Source organism: Canis lupus, chromosome 5 (assembly GCF_011100685.1).
Source record: "Canis lupus familiaris isolate Mischka breed German Shepherd chromosome 5, alternate assembly UU_Cfam_GSD_1.0, whole genome shotgun sequence".
Taxonomy (NCBI): domain Eukaryota; kingdom Metazoa; phylum Chordata; class Mammalia; order Carnivora; family Canidae; genus Canis; species Canis lupus.
In genome coordinates this window covers 34905311-34929855 of record NC_049226.1, presented here as the reverse complement: position 1 = coordinate 34929855, position 24545 = coordinate 34905311, and the positions used below count along the sequence as shown (strand labels likewise).

The following is a 24545-nucleotide window of genomic DNA, read 5'->3' as shown; positions in this document are numbered from 1 at the left end:
CTCTAAAGTCTACACCTACATCAAAATAACATCCAGATTTGTATCTATTTCTCCAGTATTTTTAGATATGAGAATTTATTCAAATAGAATTGGAGATCTAACATATCAGAAAATTGGCATAAATCCAATGTTATCAGTCATATAACTAGTGACAACGTCTGTTTTTATCATTTAGAAATGTACATCAAGTTAAAAGGAACAGAAGACTAACTGAACACATTCACAATTCCAGATCCCTTCCCTATTTAGTGTTACCAGCAGTCATATTAGTCCTATCAAGACCTGGCAGGAGGCTAGGTAGCAGAAAAATATAGAAAGTAGAAATCAGAAGACCTGAATATATTTGACCTTAACAAGCTATATAATTATTATTCAAAAAGTCACTGATTCCTCTCTGGGTCCTAGCTTCTTTATCTGTTTGTTAATTGAAAGAGTTTGGCCTCAGTAATTTCTAAGATTCCTCATGACTTCAAAATTCTATCATTCTTACTGAAGTATTGATAAATGAAATTATAAAATGCTTGGGATTTTCTTTAAAATAATCCAGGGAGAGGGCAGCCCGGGAGGCTCAGCGGTTTAGCACTGCCTTCAGCCCAGGGCCTGATCCTGGAGACCTGGGATCCAGTTCCACATTGGGCTCCCTGCATGGAGCCTGCTTCTCCCTCTGCCTGTGTCTCTGCCTTTCTCTCTTTATCTCTCTCTCTCTGTTTCTCATGACTAAATAAATAAAAAAAATATTTAAAAAAATCCAGGGAGAATGGGACAGGAAGGAGTATAGAGGATATAAAATTGGCCAAGTGATAACAATTGTTGAAACTGTAGGATGGGGACATGGGGGGCTCTCTGTAATTGTCTCTCTGTGATACCTGTTTGAAATTTCTCATCACAAAGTCTTGAATAAGATACAAAAGGAAACAGATGATAGCTTGCCTCTCATTTTCACAAATTTTGCTCCAAGAGCCAAGCGCTCCTTGGGGACTAACCACCAAACCAAAATCATAGGTGACGTCTTCAGAATGTCAGAAGAACAGCTGTGTTTGATCTAAATGGATTCAATAATCTTTATATTGAATGTTCTTTCTTTTTTTGACTGGGGGTCTTGATTTCTCTTCCACAGATCGTGAGAACCAGTCCATCCTGATCACGTACGTGATTATTCCCTTATCTGATTTGTGGTGATTGTCATAGATATGGACAATGTGAGCTGCAGTCGTTTTGATCTCTTCTCTTCTCTGACAGAGGAGAATCTGGTGCCGGGAAGACCGTGAACACCAAGCGTGTCATCCAGTACTTTGCAACAATTGCGGTCACTGGAGAGAAGAAGAAGGAAGAAGCTACTTCTGGCAAGATGCAGGTGAGTTTGGGGTCAGACTCAAGACTCTCAGGCTCTCAGAAAGTCTGGAGCCCCAGAGGTAAGGACTGCTCTTGCCTTTGCAGGGGACCCTTGAAGATCAGATCATCAGTGCCAACCCCCTACTGGAGGCCTTTGGCAATGCCAAGACTGTGAGGAATGACAACTCCTCTCGCTTTGTAAGTCTCCTGGTCACAGAAGGATCTTCTCAGCCCTTACATGCCAGAGATAGCGTGTCTGAATTATTTCAATTGCATCTTTCTGTGTGCTTCAACTTTTTAATACTTAATAATATTTCTCTTTTCAAGGGTAAATTCATTAGAATCCACTTTGGTACCACAGGGAAACTGGCTTCTGCAGATATTGAAACATGTAAGTAACAGGTCCACCGAAAATCAAAACAGAGAGAAAAATTATTTCATTTGCAGAGCTATTCAGGAACACCTGGTATGCTCTGAGCCTGCTGCCAGTATTGCCCATAAGGTAATGCCAGACTTATCGAAATGCTCTGTCGACCTCCGCAGATTGATGGTTCTGGAATACATTCCTGAGATTCCTGCCACAGAAGTAACTTTGATATTTTTTTCCAAGAGACACGCTAGGGTTACTTCTGGGTTCCTATGAGTTACCTATAGGTTTACAATACATCTCTGTGATTTGCTCTTCATTTGAGCTTTGTTAGGTGTTTCTAAATAGCCACTCACCATGAAGTCTCAGATAACATGAGGAAGGAGAAGATATTACAGATCGATTATAATACAGGGTCACAGGACCCCCTTATTAAAAGTTTACTTTTACTAGATCAGACGGGCTTCAGTCTCTGCTCTCAGGTGGTGAGGAACTTGGGTAGTTGCTGTAAGTATTTGGAATTCCAGTATGCAGCACCAAGATGACCAATCATTAGGGAGAAATCTCATTGGAGTCTAACGTAATGCTCACAGTTTTAGCAAAAACACTGAGGTTCACTTAATATTTCAGCAACATTAGGACACCTAGGTGGCTCAGTCAGTTCAGCATCTGACTCTTGATTTCAGCTCAGATCATGACCTCAGGGTTGTGAGATTGAGACCAGCATCAGGCTCCACACTGGGTGTGGAACTTGCTTAAGATTCTCTCCCCATCTTCCTTAGCCTCTGTAACCTCCCCAATCTCCCCACCCACCCAAAAATATATATGTATTTATTTTCAGCAGCATTTTTTCCCCTAATTTAATACCTATTTCTATTTTCAGATCTTCTAGAAAAGTCTAGAGTTACTTTCCAGCTGAAGGCAGAAAGAAGCTACCATATTTTTTATCAGATCACTTCCAATAAGAAGCCAGATCTGATTGGTAAGAAAGAACTTAAATTCACAGATGAACATTAATATTTTTGTTAACAACTTCTAATATAAAATGTATACCTTGAATTATATGCACTCAGAAATGCTCCTGATCACCACCAATCCATATGACTATGCCTTCGTCAGCCAAGGGGAGATCACAGTCCCCAGCATTGATGACCAAGAGGAGCTGATGGCTACAGATGTAAGTCACATACACATACACATACACACACTGTAAAAAAAAAATTCGTTATGTGTGGGAACAGCCCACTGTAGGTGGACACAGTCAGTATAGGATACAGTATAAATTCTTTAAAATAAATTAATCTCTTCTGCCCTAAACCTTTGTCCTGTCATGTCTCCTGGCAGAGTGCCATTGACATCCTGGGCTTCACTCCTGAAGAGAAAGTCTCCATCTACAAGCTCACGGGGGCCGTGATGCATTATGGGAACATGAAGTTCAAGCAGAAGCAGCGGGAGGAGCAGGCTGAGCCAGATGGCACCGAAGGTTACCAGATGAATCTCCTTCTGGAGAATACAGCAGGAAAAAAAAAAAAGAGAGAGAGAAGCCTATACTAAACTCACATCTCCATTATAGCTGAACTTCTGAAGGGCATATACATATTTACACACTGCACATTTTCCTCACTCCTTTTTCTCCCTCGTGTCTCCAAACCTCCATCATTTTTAAACAACCCAAATAAGTTAAAATGACCTAATAGGCACTTATAAAAATATATCTAAAAAAGCACAACTAGGGCCAGATGAGAGAGAGAGAGAGAGATGGCATAGCACTCCTGCTCTGCCATGGCAATGGTGGCTAAGTACGAAAGACTACTTGGCATATTAGCTATTTCCACAGTAGCTCAGTAAACTAGTGGCTGGAGATACAGGATCTGCCCAACACAGAGCTGAGGGTGAAGGATGTCCCTAGACATCTGTGCGCATGTGTGCGTTGTCTACATATGAACCCGTAGGCACTCTAGGCAGTCAGATAAAATAAGAACTGAGAAAGAAAAATCATGTATTCCATATGTGGAACATATAGGACCTACCAAGGAAGCTAAAGTTATCTGCTCCTTGAAGCCTTTCCCAACCACCCCAGCTTGACATATTCTCTCCCTCCTCTAAACTTTTCAACAGTTACTGTGGTTCCTGACATTTATATTACAGTCCTCAGCAGAATTTCAGAAAGAGACTCTGTAGGGGGAACACAGTAATATTTAGTATCCACATTGAAATTTAGTATCTAAATTGAGAGGAGCAAAACTGAAATAAGGATCTAAATATTCAGACCTTTATCTCTCTATAACAGCAAATATTAAGATTTATCTTTTCCTTCCAACCACACCTAATGTGTCTGCCTTAAGAGCAGGCACTGTGGCTTTTGTCTTACATAAAGTGTCATCATAAACACTGGACATATGTTAATTGTTGATGAATTTCTCATAAACTACTAGCAATAAGTCTCCAAAGGCCAGCATAAGTGACCATTTATTAGCAAGTACGTGCTCTAATGCACAGGGAACCTCATCTGACTTTCTATAGAATTACTTAAAACTTATTTAAATAATAAAGAAAATGGATTGGAGAAAAATAGAAAATTAGGTTAAAAGGGATTTCCACCATTAAACATTTCTTAAATTGTGTCTCTGCAGTCGCTGACAAGGCAGCCTACCTCCAGAACCTGAACTCTGCTGACCTGCTCAAAGCCCTCTGCTACCCCAGGGTCAAGGTCGGCAACGAGTATGTCACCAAAGGCCAGACTGTGCAGCAGGTGAGTGCACGACCTCAATGAATGACACACATCCTAGGCCTTCTCAGCATGTCTTTGGTACGTCAACAATCACCACTCTGTCCATGAAGGTGTACAATGCGGTGGGCGCTCTGGCCAAGGCCGTCTATGAGAAGATGTTCCTGTGGATGGTCACCCGCATCAACCAGCAGCTGGACACCAAGCAGCCCAGGCAGTACTTCATCGGGGTCCTGGACATCGCTGGCTTTGAGATCTTTGATGTGAGTTGTCTTCATGTTAATAAAAAGAGAGAAAAAAACAGAGTGGATTCTGATATACAGGTATTCCTATACATGTACAAATCCACATTGCTTCCTCCAACACTGCACCCAGAACAGGAGTTACCTCCCAAATACCTAGGCAATAACAGAAATGTAATGATAACCATAACGGGCATTTGTGGAAGTGTCAGTGTATTTCTGGCACTACACTATGCACTTTGAAATGTTACCTCATCTAATCCTTGAAACAACTCACTCAAGGGTAACTAATACTACTACTAATTACATGTGGAGAAACAGAGATGCAGGAAAATCAAAACTTGCTAAAGAGCCATTTAAGGCACAGCCATTTAAGGCAAAGCCAGGACAGGAACCCAGATGCTTAGGGCATCTCCCATGGAGGAGAAGCACACAGAAAGGTCATAGTCTCTCCTGTTCCAGGTCCATCTGACACCTACTATTTCACCTCCAGGCCATCAGCCTGCATCATGTGTAAAATGTGGGTGTAAGTTATTACAAAGACTCTTTCAGATCATCAATTACTACACCACATCTGGTCTCTACTTTCACAGACCTGGCAAAGGGAATTTGCCAAATGTCTGATATGAAGAGGAGAAAAATTTGCCTATTATTCCATTTTCACATCAACTAAAAGGTCTTAGGATAAGCTTTCCTTATAAGGAGACAGCCAAAAGTGAAAATGTGAACTTTATCCTGAATTGGAAGAATGGGATGGTAAAAAAAGTGAAGCTTTCCAATAAAATACTTTCACCCTTAAATTTAAACTATAACTCATGGGACTATGATTGTACTTTTAATATATGTTATTGCTTATGCAGTCTAGAGCTGGGAAGGAGGTAGATTCTACCAGAAGTGTTGCTGTATAACTGCCACCAGTGCCTTTAAATAATGCCCAGAATTCATGATAAACGCTGTTGTCAAAAATGATCATTTTTTTCCCTTGGTACTTCTAAAAGAACAATAATTAGTTTAAATTTTATTTCATTACTGTATTCCATTTTTTTCAATAACAGAATTTTTCAGTAATCAATTTTACTGCTAAAAAATCCATTTAACGTTGAAGATTTCATTTTATGCAGTTCAACAGCCTGGAGCAGCTGTGCATCAACTTCACCAATGAGAAACTGCAACAATTTTTCAACCACCACATGTTCGTGCTGGAGCAGGAGGAGTATAAGAAGGAGGGTATTGAGTGGACCTTCATCGACTTCGGGATGGACCTAGCTGCCTGCATTGAGCTTATTGAGAAGGTCTGTTTGACTCTTTGATTTCTTTTGTTTTGTTGTGTTGTGTTTTAAGTAGGCTCCATGCCCAGTGTGGAGCCCAATGTGGGGCTTGTACTCATGATCCTGAGATCAAGACCTGAGCTGAAATCAGGAGTCAGACACATAACTGACTGAGCTGCACAGGCTCATTTGACGTCCATTTGACTTCTAAAGAAAGGCAAATTGCAAGGATAACTTTCCCAAGTGTCTGAAGCAATTCTAGAAAGTATCACTGTCACCCTGGAGGGGTATCAGAACAAACAGAATTACTGTTTAGAACTTCCTCTTCTACATAAGAAGAAGCAGAGCTTTTAATTTCATTCTGTCCTAATGTTTTGTTCTAACAGCAATTCAAACCTGATTTTAAAACTTGAGATGATTTTGCTCCACCAGAACTACCTCACTAGTTTTGAATCTATCTCCATTAAGATCCAAGATGTCAACAACATAAACAAGTCTTTTTTTCTATATAAAAATTAGTACACATATAATCCAGCTAGGACCTATATGAAAGATAATCTTTTTGGAAGTCAAGAAGTCTAATTGCTTATGCTTTTCCATAATCCACCTTTAAGGAGATTAAATACAGAAAATGTTTTAAAAATAAGGTTAAGATTATTTTTATTATAAAATTACCACATATAAACATCAGGTTAAGCCCGTAAATCCTCTTCAAAACAAAATAAAACAGTGACAATAGATTAATTCATTAAATAGGCAAAATGTGTGAAAATATAGAACATTTTAACAAACTGCCCACACATGCTGTGCTGACATTTGGAGTTTGTACTCTGCTATTCTTTTAACTGAAAATGTTGCTATGGATTGAATAGGACAAGGAATGGTGGAAAAGTCACTCCAGTGATGATAAAAGGGTTTTTTTTGTGAGCTATGACCCTAGTTTATTTTATATACATATTTTACTTGGCAGTTCTAGTAATTCAGTCAGATACAGCCACCACATCTGCATCTTTTCAGAAAGATAGGTTGACACTAATGTCCACGTTTCTGAATCCAGCCACTGGGCATCTTTTCCATCCTGGAAGAGGAGTGCATGTTCCCCAAGGCCACAGACACCTCCTTCAAGAACAAGCTCTATGACCAGCACCTGGGCAAGTCTGCCAACTTCCAGAAGCCCAAAGTGGTCAAAGGCAAGGCTGAGGCACACTTCTCGCTGATCCACTATGCAGGCACCGTGGACTACAACATTGGTGGCTGGCTTGACAAGAACAAGGACCCCCTAAATGACACGGTGGTCGGGCTGTACCAGAAGTCTGCAATGAAGACTCTGGCCAGTCTCTTTTCCACTTACGCTAGTGCTGAAGCAGGTACTCTCTGTGCTCTTAATCTAAATCAAGCCCATTCCCACAAAATGTTCATATAACATCACAGCCTCTAGGATTCTACTCTAATTGATGGGTTTTTCTTTCTACCTCAGACTGTGGCGCAAAGAAAGGTGCTAAGAAGAAGGGTTCTTCGTTCCAGACTGTATCAGCCCTTTTCAGGGTAAAGTACAAATTTCACCCAAAAACTCTATTCAGTTTCTATAAATTGTCATAATTATAGGGTTTAGAATAAATTAAGAGGGAATGAAATGTTCAAATATTCACTCTTATCATTGTAGAGCCAATGCAATGCTTCTCTTACAGGGTCAGATGCTCTACCCATTATTCCTCATTATGATCACTGATGTGTTCAGGAATGACAAAATATCCTCAGAAGCTTTCTTACTATGGTAATCAGGCTAATTTTCAAAGAAGCATAGCTGAACTTCAAAGTTGTCCCTAAGGAAAGCTGTTCTCTTTATTCCACTAATGCTGCCCTTGGAGAATGATCCTGAGTTCCTCTTTGACAGTGAACCAGAGACACACTATTTAGCACATCCTTCCATCACATGTTGGTCCTCTGAGGTGGATTTAATTTTTTGTAATGACTGAAAATCATCTAACATCAAGGTGGTAATTTATGTGGATGATTAATCTAGAAAATATCTCTTAAAATTAAAATAACAAATAATTTTACTACGAATAATGTGATTTTGTTAGGTAGCTTAAAAACAGACTCTTCCAAAGGGAAGTATGTGAAATGTCTGGACTCAGGGCTGCTTTGTCAGAATCTGTATAGCTAAGTCTCATTCCTTTTAAAACTAAAGGCTATAACCCATCACTGAAACAGGTAAACTGGCCTGTTCTTTTCCTTTCTCACTACCAATCTGCATCATCTCACCACGTAGACTCTTGCTTCATCAACTTATCCTTGCACACATCTTCAAGATTAGAAGCTCACAGTACTTATTCTCTCTCTTAATAGTTAACTGAGATATGAAAGAAAACAAAGCAACTTTGTCTTCTCTCAAAGAGTATACCTACAAAATATTAAGAAATATTTACATGTGAGTTTTCTATAGTTGAATAAAACATCATAATCAGTCATAAACAATTACTCTTTCTGGAATAACACCCCTCCCAAGATGCTTCAGGCTGTGAATCATTCTCAGGCACCCAATATCCACCTACACAAGATTATACGGTCTCATGATTTTAGATTCTTAAAAACAAAACAAAGCAAAACAAAAACAGTATAAAACAAGAAGACAGGTCCCAGGGATAATAATAAACTTGAGGAAGGAATGGCAAAGGCAGGACAAGCACTAACCTAGGTTCCCAATGTAAACTACTGTGAAAATTACTAGCACTGAGATAGATGGAAGAGGTTTTAGAGGTAATCTCAACTCTTTTCGAATTAAAGCCCAGAGAGACGAAGAGAATTTTACAGAGTCAAGCAGCTCCATAGTGGCAGAATGAGACCACAGTCTTTTGTCTGATTCCCAGTCGAAAACAATTCCTGTGCATCAAGGATAAGGGATTCGCAGTTTGTTTATAGATTAGATCCTAGGTGTTATAAATGAATACCCTGGAGAGCTACATTTCTTCTCAGCACTTTGGCCTTGTGGTTATTTGTCAGGCTAGAATTCTGGAGACCTTAAAAATACAGACCAACTGAAGCCTCACAGGCTTATCCCTAACAGTTAAGCGAGTGCCTAGGTTCACACCAAATAATTTAAAAAAAGCAATCCAAGATAAAACTTTCTCATCAAGTCCCTTCTGTCCGGTTTTCTAGGAAAATTTAAATAAACTGATGACCAATCTGAGGAGCACTCACCCCCACTTTGTACGGTGCATCATCCCCAATGAAACCAAAACACCAGGTAAGACACTTCTGATACCCAAACAAGCACCAGGATGTTTGCTTTAGACCATGAAATAAGGGATGTGTATTCTTCCTCTTAGGGGCCATGGAGCATGAACTTGTCCTGCATCAGCTGCGGTGTAACGGTGTGCTGGAAGGGATCCGCATCTGCAGGAAGGGGTTCCCAAGCAGGATCCTTTATGGGGATTTTAAACAAAGGCCAGTCACTCTTTGCTGTATTTCACTGAATGCTGTGAACACTTTATCATCTTAATTGTTGTCTTTTGTTCATTGTATTTCATGCCCCCTGCTTAGTAAATTGTAAAATTAAGAAGTCAGATGATAAAGTCTTGTGGCAACAGGACAGGATAACAGTTTGGAAGAGATGGTATTTCTTACAAACAGGAAGAAGGTGTGCATTAGACTACAGAAAAATCACATTGTTTTACTATTTGAACTTATAGGACAGCTGGATTTTCTACTTTTACTTTTTTTCTCACATCTTTGTTGATACTTCCTTTTTGGGTCATTTGGTTTCCCCATATAATCATACTTCCCTAATCATTCTTTTCTTTGTTTGACTGAACAGATACAAAGTTTTAAATGCAAGTGCTATCCCAGAAGGACAGTTCATCGACAGCAAGAAGGCTTCTGAGAAACTTCTTGCCTCTATTGATATTGATCACACCCAGTATAAATTTGGACATACCAAGGTATAGCTGCCATTTATTCCTACCTGATCCATACCCTTCTGCTATTTCTGTATCTCCTGTACCACGAAGAAGACTAATGATTCTCCTTTTCTCCAGGTTTTCTTCAAAGCTGGCCTTCTGGGTCTTCTAGAAGAAATGAGAGATGAAAAGTTGTCCCAAATTATAACAAGAACCCAAGCTGTCTGCAGGGGATTCCTAATGAGGGTAGAATATCAGAAGATGTTGCAAAGGAGGTAACAACCATGCAGATCATCTGCTTAGTAAAGAGAGTCCTTTGGGACTATCACTCAGCCTTTCTCATTTATTAACTCTCATTTTGTGGCTAATAAATGCTTCTTGTGCAGTTCAGAACTCACTCCTACAATATATCTGCCTTTGCTTAAACCCTCACACTTGGACTCCCTTCAATTTCTCCTGGTCCAAGCACCTCGCATAGAGCTACCTGAATAATTTGCAATAAGCACGATTTTCATCATGCTATATCTCAGTCTGAGGACCCCTACCCACCCACCCCCATACCCCTCCCCCACTCAGCCTCTTATGTCAAATCCAAGTTGCTGTGCGCGGCTGTCTGGGGTCTCTGTATTCCCCAGCTCATCTGTCATTCCCAATCATACAGCCTTTTCCAGCTAGGCTAAACAATTTGCTTATCTCCTGTTTCCATGTTTGCCCCAGCCTTTCTCCTCATTCTAATTTACCTATTTACCAATTCAGAACTTGCACTTCTCCTTTTTCCAATGAGCCTCATTCAGCTGTATCTACCCAGCACTACTGCATTCCCTGCCCCCAACACCAAACACACATATTTTGCATTCATTTTGCTTCTCTGTGCTTATTTGGATTTGCATTATAAGTGTTCCCAAGTCCTTCCCATGTGTCTACATTATGGTTTGTGTCATGGTATTTGCATTCTCAGAGTCATGGTTCTTGTAATTTGGACCTATACAGAAATAGAATTTACATTTTAATAAGCTTGAAAGGGCATTACAGATTGCTACAAGATAGTCAAACCTTGCTAGTCTAGTGCTACAGTTTACAGAAGGGGTATATTTTATTACTATTTAAAACTTGTATTTAAATGAAACAAATCTGCATGCTCAATGCATGTTAAATTGCTTGCGGATACTAACAATCTAATTAAGCATATAAGAATGAGACATTTGAAAGAATCTGAGAAAAGCCAGTGTATTATCTGAAGAAGCTAACAAAAGTTTTTGAGTGGAGACTTCGGTGATAATCAAAATAAGAGGAAAGGCTTCAAGAAAGACGTGCTAAATCCTAAGTTCCTCAGATGAGGCAACTTTGAAAGCACCCAGTGTCAACTCACAGCTCACTCCATAGGCCAATGGCCCAGTGGCACAACCAATTCACAACTGCCACATCCACTCCCAAATCACTAGTATTATAATAGCTCAAATGATCTTAAATTGGTATGTGTTGTTCATATGTGCAAAGTATTCCTGCTCTCAAGTCTGCTCCTTTGCTAGTGTGCCAGGGTCGTGAGAACACAATTATTCAACATGAGCAGTACACATCAGAAACACGATTACACTGAGCACTAGTTTGAGTGTGTCTGTGTCTATATAAAGCCTGCATTTAGCATATACAAAATCTGATTGATCATTTACACCTGGGATCATCACAAGGGGAACCTGCATGTAAAATAAAAAGTGACAATAACACTGCCCCTAATGGATGGATCTACACTGATATTTTTACGTCATTTCAGAGAAGCCCTTTTCTGCATCCAGTACAATATACGTGCCTTCATGAACGTCAAGCACTGGCCCTGGATGAGGCTCTTCTTCAAGATCAAACCCCTTCTCAAGAGCGCAGAGACCGAGAAGGAGATGGCCACCATGAAGGAAGAGTTTCAGAAAACCAAAGATGAGCTTGCCAAGTCAGAGGCGAAAAGGAAGGAACTGGAGGAAAAAATGGTCACTCTCTTAAAAGAGAAAAATGACCTGCAGCTCCAGGTTCAATCTGTGAGTATTCTGAATGTTGCATGTTACTGAAGCATTTCTGGAAGGCATATGCACTTTGGATTTACAAATAGCCTTGTCTTAAAAAAGAAAATCTCAAGTTACTTTTTTAAGGATTTCACTCATCTTTCAGTAGTCCTATGAGAAAGATACACACAAAGATTTCCAAATTACAAATGGAAAAGGGAGGACTGAAGAACATATTCAACAGTATCACAAATCTAGCAACCATGAGGAAGAATTTAAATGCCATGCCCCAGATCTCAGTCAGATATCGCACCCATTTGCCTCGACTACTTCATCTCAGCCTTACAAGGATTGTCTTAGTCTCCGAACACAAGTCTATGAGATTGTTTTGAAATTAAAGAAAAGCCATTATTTTTTAAATTCAATTAGCTAACATATAGTACATCATTAGTTTCAGAGGTAGTGTCCAATAATTTATCAGTTGTGAATTATTTGTGATAAGCAAATTGTTTAGCCTGGCTGGAAAAGGCTTTGTGGTTGGGAATGGCAGATGAGCTGGGGAATACAGAGAGCCCTGACAGCCATGCACAGCAACTTGGATTTGACAATGCTCATTACATCACATGCTCTCCTTAACGCCTGTCACCCAATTTACCCATCCCCCCCACCAACCTCCCCTCCAGCAACCCTTTGTTTCCTATGATTAAGAGTCTCTGGTTTGTTTCCCTTTCTGATTTTGTCCTGTTTTATTTTTCTCTCCCTTCCCCCATGATCCTCTGCACTGTTTTTTATATTCCACATGAGTGAAACCATATAATAAATGTCTTTCTCTGATTGACATATTTCACTCAGCATAATACCTTCCAGTTCTATCTATCCACATCGATGTAAATGACAAGATTCATCCTATCTGATGGCTAAGTAATATTCCATTGAGTGTATACACACACACACACACACACACACACACACACAATCTTCTTTATCCATTTATCCATTGAAGGACATCTGGGCTCTTTCCATAGTTTGGCTATTGTGGACACTGTTGCTATAAACACTGGGGTGCAGGTGCCCCTTATTCTTATTTCTCTCCATGCCTAACCCCTGAGATTTAGCTCAGTAAATCTGTTTGCAGTTACATGAACTAAGCAACCAGGGTGTGAGGTAGAGCCAAGTTCCCTCTGTGATTCTTCCCAGTTCTTAAGGCCTCTGTTTACTTGGCTCAGGAAGGAGCTGTAATCAGGATAGGGGATAGTTTGGACCAGTGTTCTGGCCAAGCATAATTGCCCATTTCTATGGTCCAGAAGCCCACCAGTGTCATAAAGAAACCTGTGAAAAGAATAGTTTTCCCCAAAATTTTAAGCTATCAACTTTCCCTTCTGATACTTTCACTTACATGAAGGCTGTATTTTCCCTAAAACACATGACCAACAGCCTCTTCATAGTTCTTACCATTGGTCAGGGAGAGAACATTTACGAATGCATCACTATTAAAAATAAAAGCAAAGGAACCATGGGAAGTTCCCTATTATCATCCGTTTAAGCATTTAAAACACATAAGCTATGAGCAAAACACTGAGTGAGAAGTTAAAGAAATTCCCCAGGCCAGAGTACTCTAATAAGGCTGAGCTGATTTTTATTTGAGTTTTTCAGTCACTCATAAAAACTCTATGGAGCTATGTAATGCCTTAAAATTATATGTTCTTGCATATTCTAAAATTCATGTTGAGACTAACAGGTGATCCTTAAGATGGAAATGAAAACTGTGGACAGTTACAACACTGCTATGGACTATCAGGAAGGTTGCAAGCATATAACAAATGTGCATGGAAATGTATTCACAGGCATAAAATTATTTAAGTTCTTTTTCTTTTCCTTTTTAAAATTCAGTCTAACAACTAGTTGCTTGAGGTGAACAGGGAATGATCAAAACCAAATCCAACCAATCTAAATCAAAATCTTTGAATATTGCAGCTGAAATGTTCCTAGCAATCGTTTATTCCCACCTCCTCAACTACATGAGAAAATTGAGAATAAAGGAATAAAGTCATTTGCCTATGTTCATCCATATGGAGGAAATACTGAGACAAGAACTCAGGCTTCCCGTGGCCTATCACTCCTCTAGACACTACTTTGTAGTCAACTGCTTCAAACCAATCATTTTTCACATTAATTTGTTTCTAAATCTATAGTCTCGCTTTTAATTAGCTCCATTTCTCCAGGCCATGTAATAATGTTCAATTAAGTTTAATTTATATTCATACTGAAGAAGTTACCAGCATTCAGCAAACACTACTATATTGTGCAAAGAAGAAGTTCAAAATTGTAACAAGTTCTCTAAAGACCTTAATGAATCTCTCCACAGGAAGCTGACGCCTTGGCTGATGCAGAGGAAAGGTGTGAACAACTGATTAAAAACAAAATCCAGCTGGAGGCCAAGATCAAGGAGGTGACTGAGAGAGCAGAGGATGAGGAGGAGATCAATGCTGAGCTGACAGCCAAGAAGAGGAAACTGGAAGATGAGTGTTCAGAGCTCAAGAAAGATATTGACGACCTTGAGCTGACCCTGGCCAAGGTCGAAAAGGAGAAGCATGCCACAGAGAACAAGGTATGAAACATATTCTGTTCCACCACAGAGAGATTCTGCCCCCCTACTAAGCTGCTTTAGAGCAGGTATCATTTCTTTAATTTTTCAAGGTAAAAAACCTCACAGAAGAGATGGCAGGCCTGGATGAAACCATCGCAAAGCTGACCAAGGAGAAGAAGGCCCTCCAAGAGGCCCACCAGCAGACCCTGGATGACCTGCAGGCAGAAGAGGACAAGGTCAACACCCTGACCAAAGCTAAAACCAAGCTAGAGCAGCAAGTGGATGATGTAAGTGTGTTTCTGATTATACACTGGAAGGATTTTTTTTTAAATACACTTTCAGTATTTAATACGTTTTCCTTTCTCATTAGCTTGAAGGGTCTCTAGAGCAAGAAAGGAAACTTCGAATGGATCTAGAAAGGGCAAAGAGGAAACTAGAGGGAGACCTAAAATTGGCCCAAGAATCCACAATGGATGCCGAAAATGACAAGCAGCAACTTGATGAGAAACTCAAAAAGTAGGCACTCCAGAAAAAAATTCCATGTGATACCATCTTTCAATTCAGGAGTACTAATATGTCTTGTTCTTCTGTCTAAAGGAAAGAATTTGAAATCAGCAATCTGCTAAGCAAAATTGAAGATGAGCAAGCAATAGAAATTCAACTACAGAAGAAGATCAAAGAGCTGCAGGTGAACCACCTCCCCTTCATTTTTTCTCTGTATGCCAAAAGCCCTGAGCTTGAGATGAGTTTATGTTACTGTGCATGTGTCACTCCCAGGCCCGCATCGAGGAGCTGGAGGAGGAAATCGAGGCAGAGCGCGCCTCCAGGGCCAAAGCAGAGAAGCAGCGCTCTGACCTCTCCCGGGAACTGGAGGAGATCAGTGAGCGCCTGGAAGAAGCTGGCGGGGCCACATCTGCCCAGATTGAGATGAACAAGAAGCGGGAGGCCGAGTTCCAGAAGATGCGCAGGGACCTGGAGGAGGCCACCCTGCAGCACGAAGCCACAGCGGCTACACTGAGAAAGAAGCATGCAGACAGCGTGGCTGAGCTTGGGGAGCAGATAGACAACCTGCAGAGGGTCAAGCAGAAGCTGGAGAAGGAGAAGAGTGAGATGAAGATGGAGATCGATGACCTTGCCAGTAATGCAGAGACCATTTCCAAAGCCAAGGTACCCAATACCATCTCTAAATGATGGTAATTAATAACCTGATAGAACATTCATTGTTCTGTCACTAAACATTGTTTGCTAGCAGTTTATAGCACTAATCTAGTATTTCCTATTCTAATATATTCCATTCTATGTCAGTTTTGTTAGTGCTTGCTTATGACCTATTAAGACTATTTCAAAATCCCCTTTAATCAAGTGTCAATATCACGGGAAAAAAATGAATGGGCTCTAACAATGGTCACTTCAGGGATATTCCAGACTCACGATGCTTGAATCCTAGCCTGTCCCATCAAGTTGGTGCCATAACTTTCCACTCACACCTGAGTTTATTCACTCTAAATATACCTGAAGAATCAAGTTTTAATGTTTTTGTTTGTTTTTTACTGCATTCAATGTCTCATCTTTCACTGCTACATGTCCTGTAGGGGAACCTTGAAAAGATGTGTCGCACTCTAGAAGATCAGGTGAGTGAACTTAAGACCAAGGAAGAGGAGCAGCAACGGCTGATCAACGACCTGACAGCTCAGAGAGCGCGTCTGCAGACAGAAGCAGGTGGGGACTTTTCCCTGGACTCTGAAACTGCATGCTAGATAAAAGTGATTCCAGGGGTTCTGAAGAAACAGCAATACTCTCTCCCATTTTACAGAGGAATAAACGAATTGTTAGAATCTGCTGAGCAGGTCAAAAAGAATACAAAGCAAGAATTGGCAGGATAGTTTACTTGCTACACTCCTGTGCTATCTGTGCTTTTTACTGCCAGTACTAATCAGTTCTAAACTCCTATCTACAAGCAGATAAAGTATATATTTGATATATAAATAAATGTATAGGTATACACAGGTATGAAAGCTTAAGCTTATTTTTATGCTGTTAACCAATTCATTTACTTCTATTATTCTTAGGTGAATATTCCCGACAATTAGATGAAAAAGATGCTTTAGTCTCTCAGCTTTCAAGAAGCAAACAAGCATCTACACAGCAGATTGAGGAGCTGAAACGTCAGCTGGAGGAAGAAACTAAAGTGAGTTTTACCAAAGATCATCTTGGCTGAGCAAATCTAAACATGTCCATTCAGATTCTACTCCGGGTATGTAAATTATGTATCACTAAATAAATGAATTTAAGTCACGAAACTAGTCCTCCTGCAGGCCAAGAACGCCCTGGCCCACGCCCTGCAGTCCTCCCGCCATGACTGTGACCTGCTGCGGGAACAGTATGAGGAGGAGCAGGAGGGCAAGGCCGAGCTGCAGAGGGCGCTGTCCAAGGCCAACAGCGAGGTGGCCCAGTGGAGGACCAAATATGAGACGGACGCCATCCAGCGCACCGAGGAGTTGGAGGAGGCCAAGTACGTGCTGCAAACGCTGAGGGAGGAAAAGAACATGGTTTCCTAGCTGCACAACTCAGCAGCTCTCCTGAACACTATGATGATGATGTTGTTGATGGTAACAACAGCAACAGCAACAGCACACGCTAAATTTACTGAGAGGACACTATGTGTCAAGTATTATATATACCCATTAGCTCATTTAGTTTTCATAGCATCATGTTTTATCCCTATGTTCAAACAAGGGAACAGGATTTGAGAGGTTAACCAACCAACCCAAGGGCACATGATTAATACACAGTATGGCTAGGATTAGAACCAGATATTCTGACTCCAGAGACCACCTTCTTCAGTCCTACAATAGGAAGACACAGCTCTCCAACCTCATGCTGGAGGCCACTAAACTGTACATAATGTCCAGGGCTGGTCTAAATAAAATAAAGCTTAGTCTGATAGATCAAGTATAGATCAAAGAGGACCTTCAAGTAGATCTTCTTGGGCTTCAGGGCTAAAGGCTTTCCTATACCTTGAAGATGCAGAATTGGCACATGATGGGGCAATGAAGAATATAGGTGACTCAGAAGGAATCACCATGCTTCACCTGCTTTTTGTCACAAAGTTTCTAAAGAAACTTTCCCTGGTTTTCTCTAGGGAAAAAGTACATAAATGAAATAGAAAGTCTAAGAAAGCAAATAAATAGTCTCAGTACATTTTTGCCCAATAAAATACCTAGTTAGCCTCATATCCTTTCTGGAATGAGAGAAGACATTTACACCAATCAGCAAAATTGTCCTGGATAATCATTTTCTGCAACCATACTCAATCAGAAGTCCTGAAAACCCTGAATTACTTATGTAGTAAGACACATACAATGGAGCACTAACAGCAGCCTCAAAGAACTGAATCCAGGTGCTCACTACTTTGGACCTTTTCATACAGGACCAATCAAGAAAGCAGTTCTGGATGCTGCAGTTTGGGTAACGATATGTTACCTGCCATTGTAGAAGCAGGACTGTCAAAGGGGCCTAGGGTGTTATCTCTTGTCCCTGTTCTAAACCACTCTCCATAACTGCCTGGCTAACGTTTCAGGAAGAAGCTGGCCCAGCGTCTCCAGGAAGCTGAGGAGCACGTAGAAGCTGTGAACGCCAAATGTGCTTCCCTGGAGAAGACAAAGCAGCGGCTCCAAAATGAGGTGGAGGACCTCATGCTGGATGTGGAGAGATCTAACGCTGCCTGCGCCGCTCTTGACAAAAAGCAGAGGAACTTTGACAAGGTGCCCAGGCCTACTTAATAAACTTCATCAATGTTTTATGTGGTTTCCCTTTCTCCTTGCAGCAGCTGACAATCTGCTGCTTTTCAGGTTCTGGCGGAGTGGAAACAGAAGTATGAGGAAACTCAGGCTGAACTGGAGGCCTCCCAGAAGGAGGCTCGCACTCTCAGCACTGAGCTGTTCAAGGTCAAGAATGCCTATGAGGAATCCCTAGATCAAGTGGAAACCCTAAAGAGAGAGAACAAGAACTTGCAGCGTGAGTGCTCTTGAACTTCCAACGGCCCTGGCAAGAGCTGGCAGTTAGGTTCCCTGTTACCTCAGTCTGACTACTACTCTCTTGTCTGTTCACCCACAGAGGAGATTTCTGACCTCACTGAGCAGATTGCTGAGGGAGGGAAGCAAATCCATGAATTGGAGAAAATAAAGAAGCAAGTGGAACAAGAGAAATGTGACATTCAGGCTGCCTTAGAGGAAGCAGAAGTACGTATTACCAGGTTGTGAGGAAAATTCAAAGACATAGGTGAAAATACTCAAAGTGAGCAATGGACCCATTATTATAGAGCTGGTGGAAATATGAACTCGTATAGCTTTATGAAGGACAATTTGGCAATAGTTATCAAAAGCCTTAAAAAGTAATACTATGACCCACCACTTCCGTAAGAATCTCTCTCAAGAAAATTACCTTCAATAGAGGTAAATCGTTAAGCACAAAGATGTCTAATCCAAGAACAAGATGAAGCAAACTAGGGAACATTCATTATGATGCAATTGTATACAACCGTTAAATATAATTAATATAGAGAAATATTTATGGTAGATATTAATTTTTAAAGTGAAGACACATTTGAATATACACTATAATTTCATCACCCAAAAATATATATAAGTAGGAAAAAAGACTAGAAACAATGTACCACATTAAAATGATTATCATTGGGTGGGGGGCACAATAGGAGGTTTTTCTTTGTTTTTATATATTGCTCTATGTCCTACAGTGAACATACATTTTATAATCAGAAAAATGTTTTAAAACTGAGAATTCCTACACATTTTAATGTAAAAAACAGATTAAGAGTTCATGTTTAGTACGAGTTTAACTGTAAGTTTTGTTAGTACTCACATAAATAATATTTATATAGCACTTCATACTCTATAAAGCACCTTTATTACAGAACTGCCCTGTATGATCTATGACTGAATACACAAACAAAAAAATGAATTTACCTAGCAGTTCCTGGAACTGTTGTATTGAAATTTATAAAATCAGACAAATTGATGTAAGAGTTCAGCTCACAAGGGAATATACTCCAAATATTCAAGTTATTTTCCATCATTAACATATCACTGTTTTGTTAAGGCATCTCTTGAACATGAAGAGGGAAAGATTCTGCGCATCCAGCTAGAGCTGAACCAAGTCAAGTCTGAAGTCGACAGGAAAATTGCAGAGAAGGATGAAGAAATTGACCAGCTGAAGAGAAACCACATCAGGGTCATGGAGTCGATGCAGAGCACCCTCGATGCTGAGATCAGGAGCAGGAATGATGCTCTGAGAGTCAAGAAGAAGATGGAGGGAGACCTCAATGAGATGGAAATCCAGCTTAATCATGCCAACCGCTTGGCTGCAGAGAGTTTGAGGAACTACAGGAACACCCAAGGCATCCTGAAGGTAAACAGGTCCACATAAATAGCTAAGTCAGGCAAGTGATCTGTTCTCCATTCAGCAAAGTATCTTTGTGCTAAACAATCTAGTTTTTTCTTTTAACAAATTATCCAGCTCCCAGTATGGAAACAGCTAAATTAAATGTGCACAGAATATATTTTTACAGAAATGCTATATAAAAAACAGAAGCCCCAAGATAAGCTTTGATATGAAAGAAAGTACAAGACTTTGGTACCAATAAGCCTGAAGTGGAGCCTTAGTTGTGTTACTTACTGGCTGCCTGATTTTAGGCAAATGAGTTAACCTCTCAGAACCTCTGCTGCTGCTTCTACAAAATAAGAATGAAACTACTCACCTCATAGGGTTCCTGTGAGAACCAAATGAGATAACAGATGTCAAGTACTGGGGGGAGCATATGGAAAACAGTCTATAAATGACAGCCACTGGTTACTCACACATGAAAAAAATAACCAGTTAATGGCATAAATAGAATGACAATCTGTCTCCTGATCATCCTTGCTCACCTAAGCCAGTGACATCACCATTTTCACACTAATTCAAATGACAGGCCAGTCATTTCCTGCTCCTGGCACCAGTACCTTCTTCCAGTTCACCTCCACGGATGTTCACATCCTCTTCAGAGTGTCTATGGCTTTTTTTTTTTTTTGTTAACTTGACAGGACACTCAGCTCCACCTGGATGATGCTCTCCGAGGCCAGGAGGACCTGAAGGAGCAGTTGGCCATGGTGGAGCGCAGAGCCAACCTGCTGCAGGCTGAGATCGAGGAGCTGAGGGCCACTCTGGAGCAGACAGAGAGGAGCAGGAAAACTGCAGAGCAGGAGCTCCTAGATGCCAGTGAGCGCGTCCAGCTCCTCCACACCCAGGTAAGACCTTCGCATCAAACAAATGTTGGTGTACGGTTAAGTGATGGATCCATTACCTAACAGGGAAATACTCCATTTAATAATTATGTGTATAATTATACTGGAAAATAGCGGGGAAATACTCCATTTTAATACAAAATGTGTATATTTTAAAAAAGGATGGGGGATATGCTCTAAAATACTAACTGCAGTTATCCTGGAATGATAGGATTGTAGGCGATATTTTGGTTATGTGTTCCTCAGATTTTCTACCAAGAAAAAGGAGAACATTTTATTTAAAACTGGGTTTGACTCTTTAGATTATTTTGAAAACCATGATGTAGAATAAACTTGAATAAACATGATCTGTTAACTCCAAAATCCAAAAATGTGCCATGTAGTGTTTCTCATCAGGAGTCCTTCTGCGTTTAGTATTGTGCTTACTGTCCTTGTGTCCTGCAGGACACTGTTGATGTGCCTGGACATTAAATGCAGTAGCACCGGGTAGTCATTTTCACAAGCAAAAATATCTACCTACAAATATTTCCAAATACCTATTACAGCAGTGTTGATTCCCTCTGAGAACCACTGGGTTAGAATTTAAATAAAATGTTTTCATAAAACTAATTCAGTATTCCCCCAGGGGGCAAACTATAAAAGTTAACAGAGAATAGATCCTTTCTAACTAAAAAACTCCCAATGCCAGGCACTCACAAAAAGAATTCATTGTTTTCTATTATTTCCAACCTTTTAAGAATAGAATATTAGTAAGGTCTGACTGAAATATAATTGAAAGAGTAATTAATATAGGCATTCTTAAAACTCCCAAGTCCTTATGCAAAAATTAGACAGACAAGGGGACCGGGGTAGGGAGAGGCATGTTCCAACTTTTCAAATGATTAATATTTTGCACTGAACAAATATTTAAAGCTGAATAGTAAACTTGCCATTAGGTCCCCTGCACAAGCCAACAAGTAAGACATCTATAAAAGCCCACATTGGCAAATAGCAAGTCTTTGAAATTCCCATGGACTATTTTTAACAGAATACCAGCCTGATCAACACCAAGAAAAAATTGGAAAATGATGTTTCACAACTCCAGAGTGAAGTGGAGGAAGTCATTCAAGAATCACGTAATGCAGAAGAGAAGGCCAAGAAGGCCATCACAGATGTGAGCAAGATAAGCACTTGTTTTACTGATACACGTGTGTTACCTGCCATTACTAGATTTCCTTATTGTCCTGGTGTATTTACTAATCAGGCGGCCATGATGGCCGAGGAGCTGAAGAAGGAGCAGGACACCAGTGCCCACCTGGAGCGGATGAAGAAGAACATGGAGCAGACAGTGAAGGACCTGCAGCATCGTCTCGACGAGGCTGAGCAGCTGGCCCTGAAGGGTGGGAAGAAGCAGATCCAGAAACTGGAGGCCAGGGTGGGTCTCTCAATCTCTCAATCCTTCGGAATCTGGGAAGGGGCTAAGGGGACTCCCCCTATGTCTCTCTCTCTCTTTCCCTACATATTGATGCCCATCTTCATCCTGAGGCTGAGGACATCCACTCAGTATCTTCAGCAGGTCGTGACTAATTAATAGCCCCCAAGATGGGGGAACCCTGGGTGGCGCAGCGGTTTAGCGCCTGCCTTTGGCCCAGGGCGCGATCCTGGAGACCAGGGATCGAGTCCCACGTCGGGCTCCCGGTGCATGGAGCCTGCTTCTCCCTCTGCCTATGTCTCTCTGCCTCTCTCTCTCTCTCTGTGGGACTATCATAAAAAAAAAAAAAAAAAAAAAAATTAAAAAAAAAATAGCCCCCAAGATGGGCTGCATACGTATCTTTCTTGGTTGTAGGTACATGAGCTTGAAGGAGAGGTTGAAAGTGAGCAGAAACGTAATGCTGAGGCTGTTAAAGGTTTGCGGAAACACGAGAGAAGAGTAAAAGAACTCACCTACCAGGTAAGGGGAATAGCTTTTTAGAATATCCAGACTTCCTGCCCAAAGGGAAACTGACAATCTGGTAACTATGTGGCACTCACAGTCAGATCCACGTGAACTTGATATATAAATACGAGGGCAAATGATAGAACTGTTTATCAGAGACCCTTTCCTAAGCTAGGAAAAGCATGGAGGCCTTTGAAAACAGCAATACCAGAGAAAAGGACATAGGTTTTAAAGTCAGATAAACTGAATATTAGTTCTAATTTGGCCTCTCTTAATTTTTGAACTTGGGTAAATTACTTAATACCCTAAACCTTAGTTTCATTCCCTATAAAACAGAGTAACAACATGTAGGGAGTAGGGAGGTGATATTACAGAACATGTGTAGAAGTCCCTAACACAGCACCCACATATGGTGATGTTCAGCAAAAATAGCTACTATTAATACTATGGAGGAAGTCTCAGCATTGACCAAGTTTACCCCAGGCCCACCTGCCATCATACCAAAGTGATTTATTTTACTACCTGTAGGAGGCTCATTTCATTGTACTGAATGCAGATTGTTTTTCAAACCCCCAGACTGAGGAAGACCGCAAGAATGTCCTCAGGCTGCAGGACTTGGTAGATAAATTACAGGCGAAGGTGAAATCATACAAGAGACAAGCTGAGGAGGCTGTGAGTATCTTTAAGCCCTTCAGAGAAGAAGAAAGCTTCTTTTGGGGTAGAAAGTGTATTAAGAAAAAAGAAAAAGAAAGAAAGAAAGAAAGAGAGAGAGAGAGAGAGAAAGAAAGAAAGTATTAAGAGAATGTGTCAATGAGAAAAAAAGCAAAATAAAATATACCACTCATATTATAAATATGAATTTACGCCCAAATCCTGATTATAGAATAAGACTTCAAGAGGAGGTATTTTTATTAAGCAATTTGTGAGTACTGGGGGGAAAAAACGAAGCTCTAAATAACCCACCTTACTTGATAGCTGCAAAGAATATACCATCCCAACTCTAATCCATAATAAATACTCTTCTCCTTCTAGAAATGCACAAAATCAAGTATTCTCAAGAGTCAAACATAAATCTTTACCCCAACTGACTCATTCACACACTACCAGTGTCAGCAGGGGCTCCTCTCTCCACACGTCCTGTGGCAAATAAGAACATGCTAGAAGATTCTCCAGCTTCCCTTTTCCTGAGTGTTCCCCATTCTTCTAAACACAATGTGGTAGGTAGAAAGCAGACAGGAAGTTAAGAGAGCTTCTTATCCCCACTGCCTACACAGACAGGAAGTTAAGAGAGGGAAAAGGAGAGGAGAGGCTCAAATGGTAATAAGTAAAACCAACAGCTGCATGCTTCTTCCCAGACCAACTTTTCCCCTTTCTCCATTTACCAGAGTTATCAACATATATGGCAAAACTGGTTAAGTGAGGTTGTCCCAAAGTTAAAATTTGACCTTGCATTTACTTATTAAACTCTCTCAGGGCATATGGCTCTCTTCCTCCTTTTGACCCAGTCCATGTATCACAAACAGATTTCATATACACATGGGTTTTACACACTATCGTTATCTTTCCACTTCAGAAGTATTTCTTCCTTCATTCTTTAGAATGAAAAAAATATGTAATTGAAGTTACAAATTCTGTCCAGATTTGAAGTCAGGCATGGCAAGCAGACCATAAGAAGGATATATCTGAGTTGAGGAGGGAATTCTGTTTGGTGACAAGTACAGTAATCACAAACTCTAATTCTCACAATTTTATCTTACTTCTTAGGAGGAACAATCCAACACTAATCTTGCTAAATTCCGCAAGCTCCAGCACGAGCTGGAGGAGGCCGAGGAGCGGGCTGACATTGCCGAGTCCCAGGTCAACAAGTTGCGGGTGAAGAGCCGAGAGGTTCACACGAAAATCAGTGCGGAGTGA

General features: G+C 40.6%; 1 protein-coding gene and 1 long non-coding RNA gene across 4 annotated transcripts in view; one reads left to right on the top strand and one right to left on the bottom strand.

The window, feature by feature from the left end:
• LOC111095890 overlaps window positions 1-24545 on the bottom strand; it is a 57496-nt gene that overhangs the window by 24219 nt on the left and 8732 nt on the right. The window contains exons 2-4 of one of the 3 annotated variants that reach the window (XR_005359501.1): window positions 9902-10004; window positions 4377-4699; window positions 2753-2906 (exon numbers count right to left, since the gene is read on the bottom strand). This is a non-coding gene — a long non-coding RNA (uncharacterized LOC111095890). Of the gene's footprint in view, window positions 1-2752; window positions 2907-4352; window positions 4700-9901; window positions 10005-24545 lie in introns of all 3 variants that reach the window. The other 2 variants (XR_005359502.1, XR_005359503.1) reach the window with 2 other exon arrangements.
• MYH8 (myosin heavy chain 8) overlaps window positions 1-24545 on the top strand; it is a 27085-nt gene extending 2540 nt beyond the window's left edge. Inside the window, 35 exon segments of the mRNA NM_001077235.1 lie at window positions 1118-1145; window positions 1240-1354; window positions 1438-1530; window positions 1660-1723; window positions 2583-2681; window positions 2773-2876; window positions 3044-3182; window positions 4333-4451; window positions 4541-4690; window positions 5791-5961; window positions 6995-7304; window positions 7415-7482; window positions 9097-9184; window positions 9267-9384; window positions 9755-9878; window positions 9975-10111; window positions 11608-11863; window positions 14193-14435; window positions 14525-14701; window positions 14785-14930; window positions 15012-15102; window positions 15192-15581; window positions 16007-16133; window positions 16484-16602; window positions 16730-16926; window positions 17995-18178; window positions 18266-18431; window positions 18531-18655; window positions 19533-19841; window positions 20516-20719; window positions 21744-21869; window positions 21960-22130; window positions 22542-22646; window positions 23208-23303; window positions 24396-24545. Of these exon segments, the coding sequence (NP_001070703.1) occupies window positions 1118-1145; window positions 1240-1354; window positions 1438-1530; window positions 1660-1723; window positions 2583-2681; window positions 2773-2876; window positions 3044-3182; window positions 4333-4451; window positions 4541-4690; window positions 5791-5961; window positions 6995-7304; window positions 7415-7482; window positions 9097-9184; window positions 9267-9384; window positions 9755-9878; window positions 9975-10111; window positions 11608-11863; window positions 14193-14435; window positions 14525-14701; window positions 14785-14930; window positions 15012-15102; window positions 15192-15581; window positions 16007-16133; window positions 16484-16602; window positions 16730-16926; window positions 17995-18178; window positions 18266-18431; window positions 18531-18655; window positions 19533-19841; window positions 20516-20719; window positions 21744-21869; window positions 21960-22130; window positions 22542-22646; window positions 23208-23303; window positions 24396-24545 (5309 nt within the window).